At 37.7% G+C, this 15,076-nt stretch overlaps 1 protein-coding gene and 1 non-coding gene across 6 annotated transcripts in view; one reads left to right on the forward strand and one right to left on the reverse strand.

Moving 5' to 3' along the window:
• The window catches only part of PIEZO2 (piezo type mechanosensitive ion channel component 2), a 309,124-nt gene that overhangs the window by 185,269 nt on the left and 108,779 nt on the right, over nt 1–15,076 (forward strand). For all 5 annotated transcript variants that reach the window (XM_036418633.2, XM_036418635.2, XM_045574327.1 and 2 more), the window contains exons 6-7: nt 3,494–3,704; nt 4,984–5,197. In XM_036418633.2, coding sequence (XP_036274526.1) covers nt 3,494–3,704; nt 4,984–5,197 — 425 coding nt within the window. The remainder of the gene's footprint in view (nt 1–3,493; nt 3,705–4,983; nt 5,198–15,076) is intronic.
• On the reverse strand, nt 13,134–13,237 carry LOC118708517. The gene has a single exon (XR_004984597.1). It is a non-coding gene; the product is annotated as a U6 spliceosomal RNA (small nuclear RNA).

Below are 15,076 nucleotides of genomic sequence, written 5' to 3' on the forward strand. Positions count from 1 at the left end.
CATTGGAACTGTCTTTGGTTCCCTCTGTCCCTCCTCCCTCTACATTAGCTTTCCAGCTAGTCCTGTTCACTGGAACTCCAAGACACATTGCAAAGACACTGCAAAAACTCTCCTCAGCTCCGTAACTCCCCTCTCCTCCACCACAGCAGTAACCTCCTGGCTGTGGTCTCCCTTGGAATTGCCCTGTGAAACAGACCATCAAACCCCTCGCTAGGTGAAGTGGTTGGTAACCAAAATCCTGCTAAAGTGGGTTCAAGAGAAATTAAGTGTGGAGGAAGGAGCTAAGTCTTAGAGAGTGTGTCTCCGTAAGGCAGGTGTGGATTGGCAGGAATGAGTTTTTCTAACGTGAGCTGCTGAGGCATATTGACTTGCTGATGGTGTGAGCCAGGAGAAAGGGAGCACACGGTGATGCAGGGGAGAGGGGAGGCTGGCTGGGGTTGTCCTCTTTGGTGTCCCAGCATGCACAGCTCATCCACAGCCATGGGAAGGAGGGATCTGAGTGTCTGCTCCACAGTGGGCTTTATTTTTATTTTGAAGTATAGTTGGTAAATAATACTATATTGGTTACAGTAGTTTCAGTGTACAATATAGTGATTCGACATTTTTATACCTTACAATGTTATCACCCCGCTAATTCTAGTAATGACCTTTCACTAAGCAAGCTTATCACAATGTCATTGACTCCAGTCCCATTCACCTCTTCACCCCTCCCCGACCAATTGCCTTCTGGTAACCTTTTCTTTGGTCTCTCTATCAGTCTATGTTTGCTTTGTTTGTTTGTTGGTTTTATGTGTGTCTTTTTAGATTCCACATATAAGTGAAATCATATGATATTTGTCTTTCTTTGCCTGACTTATTTCACCTAACATAATACCCTCTAGATCCATCCATGTTGTTACAAATGGCAAGTTTTCATTCTTTTTTTGTTGCTGTGTAGTATTCCATTGGGTGTATATGGAATATTATCTATCTATCACTTATTGGTTTCTTTATCTATCATTTATCTATATACTACATAAAAAGCCAGTGACTGGAAAGCCAGAACAACCGATCACTATGACTCCCACTGTAGCCAGCGAACCAGCCAGTCAACCTCCTGCAGCCCCTCCCCCTAGCTTGCCCCACCCCTGATTGCCCTCCCTCCCAATCGGGGCAGGACTGGCCTGCTGGCCAGCCACCTGCAGCCCCTCCCACAGGCCGCTAGGCCCTGATTGCCATCCCCACCCCATTTGCGGAGGAGCTGTGGGCAGCATGTCCCCACCACACCAATCACTCCCCACCACCCCAATCAGCCCATGGCCCCTCCTTCAGCCAGCTTTGCTCCCGATTGGCCCATCCTATCCCATTTGGGGGCAGGGCTGGTCAGCCCACTGCCCATAGCCCCACTGCACACAGCCCCTTCCCCTTGCTGGCCCTACTCCCAATCCCCCCCCTCCCCACCCACCGCCCCATTGGGGGCAGGGCCTGCTGACAAATCATCCATGGCCCCTCCCACAAGCTGGCCAGGCCCTGATTTGGCCTCAATTGGTGTGGGCCAGCCAGCCAACCTCCCACAATTTCCTCCTCCTGATAGGTCCAGTGGCCCTAATACACCAGTTGGGGCCAGAAGAGCCAGACCCCATCTGTGCACGAATTCCTCATTGGGCCTCTAGTTATAAATAATGGTTCAGTGAACATAGAAGTGCATATGTCTTTTTGAATTAGTGTTCTTATTTTCTTCGGATAAATATACAGAAGTGGAATTGCTGGTGGGCTTTAGATATGTGGGCTGATGAACTGGCCTGAGCTCACCCTTCTCCTCTCAGTGAAGTAGGAAGTAGGGTCATTAGCTGACAATTGGAAGGATAAGGAGGTGGGAAGAAGTAGGGGGACATATGCTTTCTTTCTGAACACACCATGGCTAGGTGTGTTCAGAAAGAAAGCTCTTGAACACAGCTCTTTCCTCTACCTGGAATACTCTTGGCTAGGGTTTTTCACATGGCTTGTGACTTTGTGACGTTCAGATCTTAGCTTAAATGTCACCTCCTCAGAGAGACTTCCCCAACCTCAGAATCTGAAATATAATAGCTACCCTGTCACTCACAATCACATCACCCTATTTAATTCTCTGATTAGCATTTATCACTGTGAGATATTTAGCTTGTTTATTTTTTACTTCTTTACATGTTTTTTGCTCCATCTTTCACTAGAGATACTAGCCCACAATAGGAAAAAAAAATACAAATGTGTCATGATGGAATATGATAGAACCAGATTTGGGTGTATAATTTTGAATAGGCCTGGAATTAAATGTGTGTGTGTGTGTGTGTGTGTGTGTGTGTGTGTGTATGCGTGCGTGATGGGGTACATTAGCAGCCAACTTAAGATGCAAGTGGTCTGTACTCTCCTAGGCAAACAGAGGATCTTTCATCCTCAAGTCCACTCAGCACTTGAACTTTGTAGCAGCCTTCCTGTGCCTAGTGCCAGTGAATTCGGACATAGAGGTCCAGATACCATTAGTGAACAATATGTAAATATCTAAACTGAGTGTATCAAAGAAAGACCTTTAAAATGGGAAAATGGAGAGGCCAGGTTTTCCTCTTTAAGCCTTAAATAGATGTGTGAACTGGGCCTAAAACCCTGCTGGCTCTGCAGCCAGCGTCTAATGCCAATCTGGCTAAGAACAGGAAGTCTGTCAGCCCAGGGGCATATGCAAACAAAGTTTCAAAAGTCTGAAACAGCCTCCTTTTGTCTTAAAGTGATGGTTTATATTATAATTCCTCTACGAAGATCTAATTTGCCACACAAAAAAATTCTTATGCAGTCTTTACAAATAAAACTAACAAAAAGATCCTCATATACCTAGTTTAAAATAATGCATGGAAATATATTTATATTCTGTACATGTGTTTCTTCCCTAAATCTCTAATGATTGTACTGCAGTGCTGAGTTGTCCAGAATTGAACCAGTGTATCATTCTCTAAGAATAAGGTAGGAAGTGACTGTATATTTAGCCAAGTAGCCCAAGACCACTCATCCTCCCAGGGTCAGGAAATACTAAAATAGTGAACAAAGATAAACTTCAGGAAGAAAAAAAATTTTTCTAAGCCATCAATGTAACTCACCCTTTCAGTTAAGGCCACGGATACTTCAACCTCCCATCACCTTGCTGGCAAAGTCTAAATTTTTGGAACCAAATGCGGATTGATGAAAGCTAAGATTATTAAAAGATGTTTCAGACAGTTTCTTGTTCCACCCATAAAAAATGAGCTCATGTAGGTAAGATGGCATACTATTAGGGGCCTATGATGACTGATGTTTCCTGGTTACTTCTCCTCAGGAATTATCGGAGATGTGGCAGGGACTTCAGTGGTTGTCTGCATCCTTTCCCAGATTTGTGAAATCACCACATTCACTGACCCATAGATCACAAACCATGTAATCTGCTGGGTGGGTAGACAAAATTCTGGACTACAGCGTTTTCTGTTTTGCTTTTGTTTGTTTTTTTATTTAGGCTGGAGGAGAAAAACTAGATTCGGAAGAGGCACTGATCTATGAAGTGGATTTAGATGAAGGAGATGGTGTTGAAGGCGAGATGGAAGAAAGCACAAAACTGAAAATCTTCCGCAGGTTTGCCTTTGTGGCTTCCAAACTGAAGGAATTTATTGGCAACATGATAACCACCGCTGGAAAAGTAGTTGTGACAATTTTACTGGGTTCATCAGGTGAGAGTTTCCAGTCCTGGGTGGAGCACAAATGACTCTGGCGCATCATGAAAGAATTGGTGGAAGAGAAAATAAAGAAGGAAATAATTCTATTCCATGACACCTGTATAATAGCCGGAGCTTCTGTAAGAGGCCACATGTACAGACCACACACATGCAAATCATTTTTCCCCGTGCAGTTCTAGTTTTTATATTTTAGAAAGTTCCTGTTAATTTCTGTAAGGCAATCGTTTTCGATACCTGTCACGAGGCATCATTTTCTGCGTGTAGATCAGAAAAACAACCATTCTTCCACAGAGCCTGTGAATGGTGACCTGGGACAATGAATAATTTTAGTGTGCAGGTGTCTCTGAGAGCATGTCTGTATACATTGATTCATCAGTAATCGTAATTTAACTCTCCAGAATTTACTCTTTTTCTTCCTAAATTACATTGCCATCTTCCAACACAGATACCCACTTCCTTTACATTTTGGTTATGGACTGCTGATACCATAATTATGTTATCTCAGTCTACGTTCTCCCTCCCTATCCCTCCACCACTCCCCCATTCCATAATTAATAGCTACTAGGAAGTTCATCCAATACTGCCTCATTGAAATTTCACAAGATGAAACAACATAACTTTTTTAATGGGAAAATTAAAAAGTGGAAAAAAATAACAGAATGTCTCAATATTTTAATGAGGAGTCATTTCAAAATCCCTGCCACCACCATTTCCTCTAAAAGGTTTTTAATGCCTGTAAAGGAATTGCCTTGTTTTACATTTCCCTTTTTAGTGATAGTGCAAGTTGAATTCGTCTGGTAGGACAACATGTTAGTGAAACTTAACTGCCACAGAATGTATTATTATTATGACTCCTAGTTAACTAAAAAACAGGTAAATTATTATTTTTAAAGTGGTATTGGGAAAGTTGGAAGGGACATACAGTATTCCTGAACATTTTTAGGGAGAAACAAAAGATGGAAACAAGCAATTAAATATGCTGTATTCTGCTGATGTGAACATGTGAGGTTTACTCTGCTCAAATACCGTACATAGAATTTCTTCCTCATCTGGTATTTCCCCATATTTACAAATATCACTTGATGTGTGTGTGTTCATAATAAAAATAGCATTGATTTTGATTTTATAAATAAAATGTTGATTATTTAAAACCTGATCAATACCTAAAAACCAGTGGAGGAAATTTATATAATCTATAGTACTTGTAGTTACAGAGTGGTAAATGATTTTTAGTTCCATGCAATGTTTCACGATTTTATTTCTTCTTCCTTAGGTATGATGCTGCCCTCTCTGACCTCCTCCGTCTACTTTTTTGTATTTTTGGGTCTGTGCACCTGGTGGTCCTGGTGCCGGACGTTCGACCCATTGCTGTTCAGCTGTCTCTGTGTTCTCCTGGCTATCTTCACCGCGGGACACTTGATTGGACTTTATTTATACCAGTTCCAATTCTTTCAAGAAGCAGTCCCACCCAATGACTACTATGCAAGGTAAGAGAAGAAAACTCATTAAGACTCTAAAGGGGAGGTGGCCCTCTAACATGACGTGGTTTGAATTTGCAGGGGCTCTTCTTGATGGGTGGGGTTCTTCTAGGGATGGGGAAGCAGTAAATGTATTGAATGGCACAGTCTAGGAAGTAGTAGATGATCCATTCAGATGGAGGTGCTGCTGGGAAAGGAAAAAGGGAAGCTGCTGTTTGTAGCAAGTGAGGCAGATACATGGTCTCAGCTGTGGAAAGAGATCCAGGAAAAACATTTCATATCAAAGAATAATGATGACTTCTTAAAGCACCCACCTGGAAGGAGCTCTCAAAGGCCAAGTAGAGGACATATTGAGAATCAATCAATCAAAAGTCAATAATTGATTCTAAAATTTAAAAAATAAAAACACATGACTCCATGCTGAGAGAGAGAAATCTAATTTGCTTCAAATAAAGGTGACAAATACACATACTCCTTACGGTAAAAATGGGAGTTAAAGATAAAGAATACAGCATTTACTTGGAGTTTTTGGAGGAACTCTAAGCCATTCTAAGTTAATGAAATAAAAGTCCTCTTTACAGAAAAACAATAGTTAATGAAAGGGAAAGGAATAATTGAATTAGAAAATTACTACTCAGCAATGCTTAATGGCATACTTGTGTCTAGTTGCAAACCAAAACCATTACTTAATGCAATGAAGGATGTTTGCAATAATGACAAAGTATATTTTCACTAATTATTTACTAAGTTCAAAGGAAAAAGATCAAACCCTTACAATGGTGGTTAACCCCTTAACTAATTGATAAAAAATGACAAACAAAAATGGGGTAGTTCAACATTTTACATTTCTAAATGTGATGTAATATGAGGTATATATTGATAGCATTATATTCTTAAACCTCTAGACCTAACCTCCAATTTGCAGAAAATATAAAAGATAGAAAATTAATTTAAATAAGTCTACAGGAAAACAGAAAAATCCAGAATGTGGATTCTACAAGGCAAATGATCTTGTCTTCTTTAAACTTAGCACAGATATGACTCTAGATTAGATCCTCCTTCAATGACAAGCCCCAAAGAAAAGTTTTGAGGTTAAATGGGAATATTTCAATATTCATTGATTATTAGATGATAGTATAGAATTTTTGTTAAATTTTAGGTGTATGATTGTATTGTGACTTTACAGGAAAATGTCATTGTTTTGGAGATACATGGTGAATTATTTAGGGATTAAATGTCATAATTTCTGCAACTTTCTACTAGCTTATAGACAAACATGGGAAGGAAGGAGGTGCGGGGGGGTACAGATTATTTCAATTTAGGTCATTGTCATTGGATCATTCATTGCCATATTTTAATTTTCTTTTTGTGTGGAAAAAAATCACAATTAAAATTTATGGAAAAAAGAAAAGAAAAGAGAAATGGCGAGAATGTCAGGATGAAGTGAAGACTATGCCAGAAATTTTCTCTCTGATATGTCTCTGGGAAGTCTTATAGGCACTGAAGTAAAATAAGTCAGGTAGAGAAAGACAAATACTGCTTGGTATCACATATGTGCAATCTAAATGAAAAAACAAAACAAAAAAAAAACAAAACTCATGTAAGCAGTCTGTGGATTGGTGATTGCCAGAGCAGTGGGGTGTGGGGAATAGGAAAGGCTGGTGAAAGAATATAAACTCAATTATGACATGAGCAAGCTCTGAAAATCTAATGTTTAGGAGGTTTACTATAGTTAATAACACTATATTGTATACCTGAAATTTGCTAAAAGAGTATATCTTAATCAATCTCACCCACAAAAGAGCTATGCAAGCTGGTGATTGATGTTAATTTACTTGATTACAGCCAGAGGCTGTGAGATGTATGTGAAAATTATTTCCCAGAAAGGTCACGGCCAACTTTATTGCATTTTCACTGCCACCCTCTGTGGTACATGTCCTTCAGGTATTAAATATCCACTCCAGTGAGAAATGAAAGAGGCTATGGTATATGTGGTTCATTAAGTGTGATGTTAGCAAATATTTAGTTTTGCTGGAGACAAGTATTGGTTTTTAATTTATTTATTTAGAAAACTCAATAATAGTTTTCATCCCTGGTGGTTAAAATAAACATGGCTAAACTATTAAATAGCTTTCACTTTCCAAGGAATTAGAGATTTTTGTTCATATTCAATATGTTTCTTTGAGACCAGGTTTATCTCTCACTATTGAGAGACTTTGGATAACGATTCTTAATTTTAGGGGGAGGGGAGGGTCTTGTATTAAAAATGGGGCTACTATCCCTGCTCCAGAGTGCTGTGGTATATATTGATGCACACAGGGTCTGCCCATGCCTAGTAATCAGAAGGCGATTAAGAAATGTTAGTTCTGCTTTCCTTTGGTGGTAGTATGTGTGTATGTATAGGAAGCATACACAGTGTAACTTTTTAATTAAACAAACTGTTATATGAGAGGGTTGATAAGTAATATTTTTCATTCTGATTTCAAGTTTACATGGCATTCAGTAGTTTAGTAAAATTCATTTCAAAATAACTCTTCTCTCCTCCTTCATTAAAAGTCTAACAACTACCATTGTTTTCCTGATCAGGAAAACCAGACTGGGAAAATTTAATACTATTTAATTCTGTTTCTTGGTATTCTTCCCATACAATAAAACATATTCCTTAAACAAACCTAAATTGAAATATCATATACATATGAAATAAGTTGAAATTTAAACACACACACACACACACACACACACACACACACACACACATGATCCCTCAGCCCAGCTTGCACCCTCTTGTAGTCCGGGACCTCTCAGGGGATGTCCACCTGCCAGCTTAGGTCCATGGCCATCCCTCTCACAGTCTGGGACCTCCTGCTCCTTACCACTCGCCTGCAGCAGAGGCAGGAGAGGCTCCCACCATCCCATTGTGCTCATCAGCCATGAGCCTGGCTTCTGGCTGAGCAGTACTCTCCTTTGGGAGCACACTGACCACCAGAGGGCAGCAACTGCATCGAGTGTCTGCCCCCTAGTAGTCAGTGCACGTCATAGTGACTGGTCATTCTGCCATTTGGTTGATTTGCATATTAGGATTTTATTATATAGGATAATGTGAGTAATTTTAATATTACCTTCCCCGTAGTTTTGTCATGAATATTAAATTAGTTAATATTTATACAAAAAAATCCTAGAACATATAAAGAACAGTAAAGAGGTATTTATTAAATATATTTGTTAAATAAGTTGTCTTAATAGCTAATTAGGTATTCAAGCCTTTTATTAAAACTTTGATAATAATATGTAAGCCTAGTCTTTCATATATTTTATCTGCAAATTTTGAGTTCAAACAAGACTTTTTATTTTAGGCAGTATATTTGTAGTTGCTTGTTACATTATTTAAAATTGCTATCATTTCTGGTAACTTACTGTGTAGGAGATACTTTGCTTAGTGCTTTGTATTTCTTATTAAATTTTCATAATAACCCTAGGAGTTAGTAGGTACTGTTATTGTTATGCTTACTATTTATTATTTATTATTTATTATTTTATAAATCCTCAAGCAAGGATTTTTTTCATTGATTTTTTTTTTAGAGAGTAAAACAAAGGGAGGGCCAAAACTGGTTTGCCTCAACGGATAGAGTGTCGGCTTGGGGACTGAAGGGTCCCGGGTTCGATTCCCGTCAAGGGCATGTTCCTTGGTTGCGGGCATATCCCCAGTAGGGGGTGTGCAAGAGGCAGCTGATCGATGACTCTCTCTCATTGATGTTTCTAACTCTCGGTCTCTCTCCCTTTCTCTCTGTACAAAATCAATAAAATTAAAAAAGAAAAAGAAAAAAAGAAACAAAGGGAGGGAGGAAGTGAGAGATAGAGTGAGAGAGGAACATATATGTGAGAGAGACACATCTATTGACCTCTCACACAGGAGCCCTGACCAGGGGCGAGGGATTAAACCTGCGACCCAGGTATGTGCCTTTGACCAAGAGTCCTTTGGTGTGTGGGTGAATGCTCTACTAAGCCCACATAGGCCAAGGCTATGCTCATCTATCTACACTAATAAAAGAGAAAGATGCAAATTTACAGTACCTTTGTGACACCCACCAGCCAATCAGGAGTGGGTATGCAAATTAATCCAACAAAGATGGCCGGTAAATTTGCATACAGGCTCTGAGTGGCTGGGGACCAGCAAGAGGCTTGTGTCATCACCATGGCAATGAGACAAGCGTTCCACACAGTCCCAACCATTCTGGACCTCTGGGCAGCATAGGAAGGCAGAAAGGCGCCTCTGGGCCAGAGCAAAAAGGTGGCTCTAGCCAGAGCAAAGGCAGTACTGGTAGCCAGGGGAAGGAATGCCCATTCTTGCATGAATCTTCATGCATCAGACCTCTAGTTTTTAAATACTGAGATTACAAAAGTTAAATAGCACATCGAGGCTACATGTTTATTAAATGACAGAATCAGGATTTGAGCCTAACCCTGCCTGACTCCAAAGCTTGTGCCCCATTAGCTATATGAGCATAATCACCCTCAGAAACTAGTAAACCTGTAATAATGTTTTTACTATTTTTCTCAAATATTTATGGACATACATCCAGATTCCAATATGATTATTTTTGTTCATTCAGTCTTTGCACTTTCACTCTTAAAAGTCCAGGGACTCTAATTTGAGCCCAGGTGAGGGACATCTATAGCCATAGTGACATGAGGCAGTCCATTCGTATGCACCTAATGTCAGTGGACTGAGCTAGTCCTTTCGGACGCATAGCATTTGGATCTGGGCAAGGAGCCGCGTTAGAGGATTTGCCTAGCAATGAAAGGCAGGAGCCACGTCTAATTTATCTTTGTGTTCCCTCAGACCTGGAGCTCTGCCTAGCCTGCCCCGTGCTCTAGTGAACACTTGCTCAGTCAAACAAATAACTTGTTTTACGTTTAAACTTCCACAATATTAAGAGGAATAAAGACCACACAGTTTAAAGTTCTGTCTTTCAAAATTTGTTCTAAATGATTGGTATTAATGAACGTATTACAGACTATGCCTGGATGGTACAATTTTCTTTCAATTTTAAACATTAATAGCAAATTAATGATGATAGAATTTCTTGTGGTATAAAGATAGACTGTTCCTTCAGGCTAAGATAACAGCTTATGTAAAAATAAATCTAAAGTGATCTTTTGAGAAAGGGCATTTTGGAGCAAAACAATTATTTAGCTATCAAACATTTTATTGGAAATTGTGACCATCTTGTTTATTAGAGTTAAGATTCTCATCGCTGGTCTGGATTTTAATTGATTGCAGCAACACCTCATTAATTATTTAGTTTGGTTGTAAATAAGCCGAGTTGGCTGCCTTGTAAAGTATTTTGAAAATAAATATAGTGAATGATATTGCCTCATAACTGCTTGGCTTATTATGATTCAGAATGTTGCTTATGAAGTAACTTTAGCTATTTTATCTCCTTTTTAGTCCTAAGCAACTCTGACTCAAGGATGAGAGATTAGTTCTGAAAGTAAGAACCAAGATTCTTTGATTTTTCTTTCAGAGTTTCTTTAAAGAAGTTGTTTGCTGAGAAAATTTGGCAAAGGTTTTCATAAACATGCTAGTTATGCATTATTGGTGTAAGTAGTATAATTACTTTTCTTAACAGTTTTCTTGAGGTATAATTGCTACGCAATAAACAGAGTATCTTTAAAGTCTACAGTTCAATGAATATTTATATAAACACACCCATGAAACTGTCATGGCAATCAAGGTAATGAACATATCTATTAAGCCCAAACATTTCCTTACACCCTTCATGATTTCCTGCCTTCTCTCGTTTTCTCATCCCACCCCCAGATAGTTATCGATGTGCAACATGTAACTAGATATATATGCATAACCCGTGGGAACAGATAGTAGTGTAACAAAGGCCTGGAGCAAGGGGTGGTGGTGGACTAGAAGGGATCAATGGAGGGAAAAGGAGAACATGTATAATTCTTTCAACAATAAAGATTAAAAATAAATAAATAATGAAATAGACTTGACAATATTCAGAGGACACATTGTAGAATTGTATACCTGAAACTTATATAGATTTATTAACCAGTGTCACCCCAATAAGTTAAATAAAAATAAAACAAAAGGTTTTAAAAATCTAAATCTCTATCTAAACATTACTTTAGAAACATCCTGCAAATTTTGATATGGTATGTTTTCTTTTTCATTCCATTCAAAATACTTTTTAATATTCATTTGAGTTTCCTCTTCGACTCTCTATATATGTTGTAAGATAATGTAATTTGTTTTGTAGTCCAAATATGGTATAGTTTGGTAACTTCTCTATGTGGATTTGAATTTCCCCCCCCCCATTTTTACTGAAATCTTTTCATTTTACCCTAAAAGATCCCTTTTAGCAATTATTTCAGGGCAGATCTATTGGAAATGAACTCAATTATTTATTTGGGAATATCTTAATTTCTCCCTTATTTTTTTAAATTGATTTTTATTGGCTCTTAATATATATATATATATATATATATATATATATATATATATATATTTATATATATTTTATTGATTTTTTACAGAGAGAAAGGGAGGAGAGAGATAGAGAGCTAGAAATGTCGATGAGAGAGAAACATCGACCAGCTGCCTCTTGCACACCCCCTACCGGGGCTGTGCCCGCAACCAATGTACATGCCCTTGACCGGAATCAAACCTGGGACTTTTCAGTCCGTCAGCAGACCGACGCTCTACCGCTGAGCCAAACCGGTTTTGGCTCTCCTTTATTTTTTGAAGGAGAGTTTTGTCAAATATAGAATTCTTGGTTGGCACTTACTATTTTTATGGTGCTTTGTGTATGTCAACTTACTGACTTCTGGACTGCTGGGTTTCTGATAAAAAATTTGCTGGTATTTTTACTAAGGATTGCATGCATGTGGTGAATCATTTTTTTCCTGCTGCTTTCAAGATTCTTTTTTTTTTTTTTCTTTTTACAGTTTGCTTATAATATCCCTAAACATAATGAAGATCCACGATTTTCTTCATATTTGGAAAGTTTGAAGCCACTATTACTTCAAATATTTTCTCTTACTTTTTCTTTTTCTCTTCTCCTTTTGGGACTCCAATAATGCATTTATTGGTCCATTTAATAGTGTCCCACAGGTCCCCCTTGTGGTATGTTCATTTTATTTCACTTTTTTAATTGTTCCTCAGACTTGATAATTTCAATTGTCCTAACTTTAAATTCCCTTATTTTATCTTCTACCTTTTAAAATCTGCTTTTGAAACTTTATAGTGTATGTTTTCACTGCAGTTATTTTGTTTTTGCACCTTGAAAAAAAAAATCCTCACCTGAAGATATGTTTTACTGATTTTTGGAGAGAGGGGAAGGGTAAGAAACATTGATCGGTTGCCTCTCATACACATCCCCACCAGGGATCTAACCCACCACCTAGGCATGTGTCTTGACTAGGAATCAAACAGGCAAAATTTCAATGCACAGGACACTGCTCCAACCAACTGAGCCACACCATCCAGGGCAGGAGTTTTTTTTTTTTTTTTTTTTTTTTTTATTGCACTACTTTTCAACACCATACACTTTTTTTGTGTCTTTTTACAATTTCTATCTCTTAATTGATATCTCATTTTGTTGATACATAATTTTCTTGCCTTTGTCCATGGTTTTGTTTAGTTTCTTTAAGCATCTTTAAGACAGTTTTATAAAAGTATTGGTCTAGTAAGGCCAATGTCTGTGTGTATCCTGGTATGATTTGTGTCAATTTACTTTGTGCTTTTGAATAGGTCATATTTTCCTGTATCTTTGTATATGCTAAGAAAAATGTCATAGAGTTTACTGCCCACATTTTCTCTAAGAGTTTTATGGTTTTGAGTCTTACATTTAAGTCTTTATTTTGAATTTATCTTGTATATGATGTAAGAATATGGCTTAGTTTCATTTTTGCACATGTATCTGTCCAATAAAAATATGAACACTTTATAAATTTGCATGTCATCTTTGTTCAGGGGCCATTTTAATCTTCTCTCTATTGTTCCAATTCAAGTACAATACATGTGCTATCGAATCAAGCACCGAGTCTTGTATCTTTTTATCTTCTATGTCTTTATATAGCTTTTTGTATACATGAATATATCTATGTAACTTTAATTACTGATTTAGCATTTCTATCAAATTTGAGTCAGTTTCATTATTGATTTTTGACCCCTTTAAATTGTTTATAATTTGTATACTTGGTAATGTTTGCTTGGATGCTAGACATTGCTATTTTTACCTTGTTAGGTGCAAAATATTTTGTATTCTTAAAATTATAAGGTGTGTTCTAGGAGGCAGTTAAGTTGCATGGACACGTTTGAGCCTTTCAAGACTTATTTTTAAGATTTTTTAGGAAGAACAAATGCAGTGCTCATTTGGATGGATTATTTCTCACTACCGAGTTAAGGTTCTTCTGTGTACTCTACCCAATGCTCCATGATCATAAAAATTTTACTCTGGCTAGTGGATAGGCACTCCCTGGCCTGTATGAACAGCAGACACTGTTGCATCCAATCCTTTCTGGTAGTTTTTCTTTTTCTTTTTTGTCAGTCTAGAGTAGTTTCCTCACGTATATGCACTGGACTGTACTCTGGCGAGTTTAAAGATGACCCTCTTTCGGTCTCTGGAGTTCTGTCTGTATAAAGTTATTTCCTCTCAGGTACACTGTCCTTTGAAATTTAGGTACTGCAGCATCCCTAAACTCTTTTTAATTGCAAGCTACATCTCTTCAACTCAGGGAACTTGGCAGACTCTTCCTGGGTTTCTCCTCCCAGTACTGGGAGAGGCCATTTCAATACTGGAAACTCTCTCAATTCAGTAAATCTTGGGCAACTTTAGAGATTATCTTATTTTTTCTCATTCCTCAAAGATTACTATTCTTCATTGCCTGATATGCAGTGTCCACCAAATTATTGTTGCATATATATTTTAGTTGATCCAGTCAGAAGGTTATTTCAATCTCTGTTACTTATCTTAACAAGAAACATTTTTTGTGTGTGTCATTATGGGTGCTGATGACAGAAGTTCAGAAAGTTATTTATTCCTTCCTCTACAATCATCTCAAACCTTGAGGCTGGCAAACATATGAAGGGGCCTTTTCCTTATCAGTCACATGCAGGCTCTGCTCACACCAAACATTTAAGTGGTGTAGATACATAAGCATCACTTAAATTGTTTAATAATCTGAAAATTTATTCGGCAAGGGAAATATATGTATTTTTCTGACCATTCTGGAGTAGCTGGTCTCTAGTCCCTAATGTGGTTATCAGGAAGAATCTGGAAACCATGACAATTATAAGCCTGTTCAGATAGCAGATTTGATATGTTTATGTAGAATATCTTTCAGAGTAGCTTAATGGATTCAATTCCAGAGTTTTAACACCACACCTTTTATGAGGAATGGGCCTTTTATTATCAAAATCAAAGATGTGGGGGTTTATTTGCACACTATACATACTTTATTTTTGGAGTTAGATTTTCCCACCTGTTCTCAAAAGGACTGGTTTCACATAAAATTGTGGAAGAAATCATACCTGAAGTTCATACTGATGAAAAATTGTTATAGTCACCTTCCTGACCACTGTTACCCTGAGTAAAAAAGAAAAAGCTCTAATATTCATTACCATGACTTGTTGGGTTTGGAACTGGTTTATGTGGCTACTAAGTCAAACAAATAAAAATTTAATTTAGGGAAAAATCAATAATTAACTTATTCGACATTTACTGATGGAAGTGGATTTTTTTATAAACATAACCTTTGTCTTTCTTTAAAATTACTTTGAGCTAAATTTGCATGATACCTGTTATGCATTAAAATGTTTGTGAATCCCTTAAAAAAGGAAATTCTCAAGAATGATCCGTTTAGTTTATA

The sequence above is a fragment of the Pipistrellus kuhlii genome, unplaced genomic scaffold, assembly GCF_014108245.1.
Source record: "Pipistrellus kuhlii isolate mPipKuh1 unplaced genomic scaffold, mPipKuh1.p scaffold_m20_p_6, whole genome shotgun sequence".
NCBI classification, from domain to species: domain Eukaryota; kingdom Metazoa; phylum Chordata; class Mammalia; order Chiroptera; family Vespertilionidae; genus Pipistrellus; species Pipistrellus kuhlii.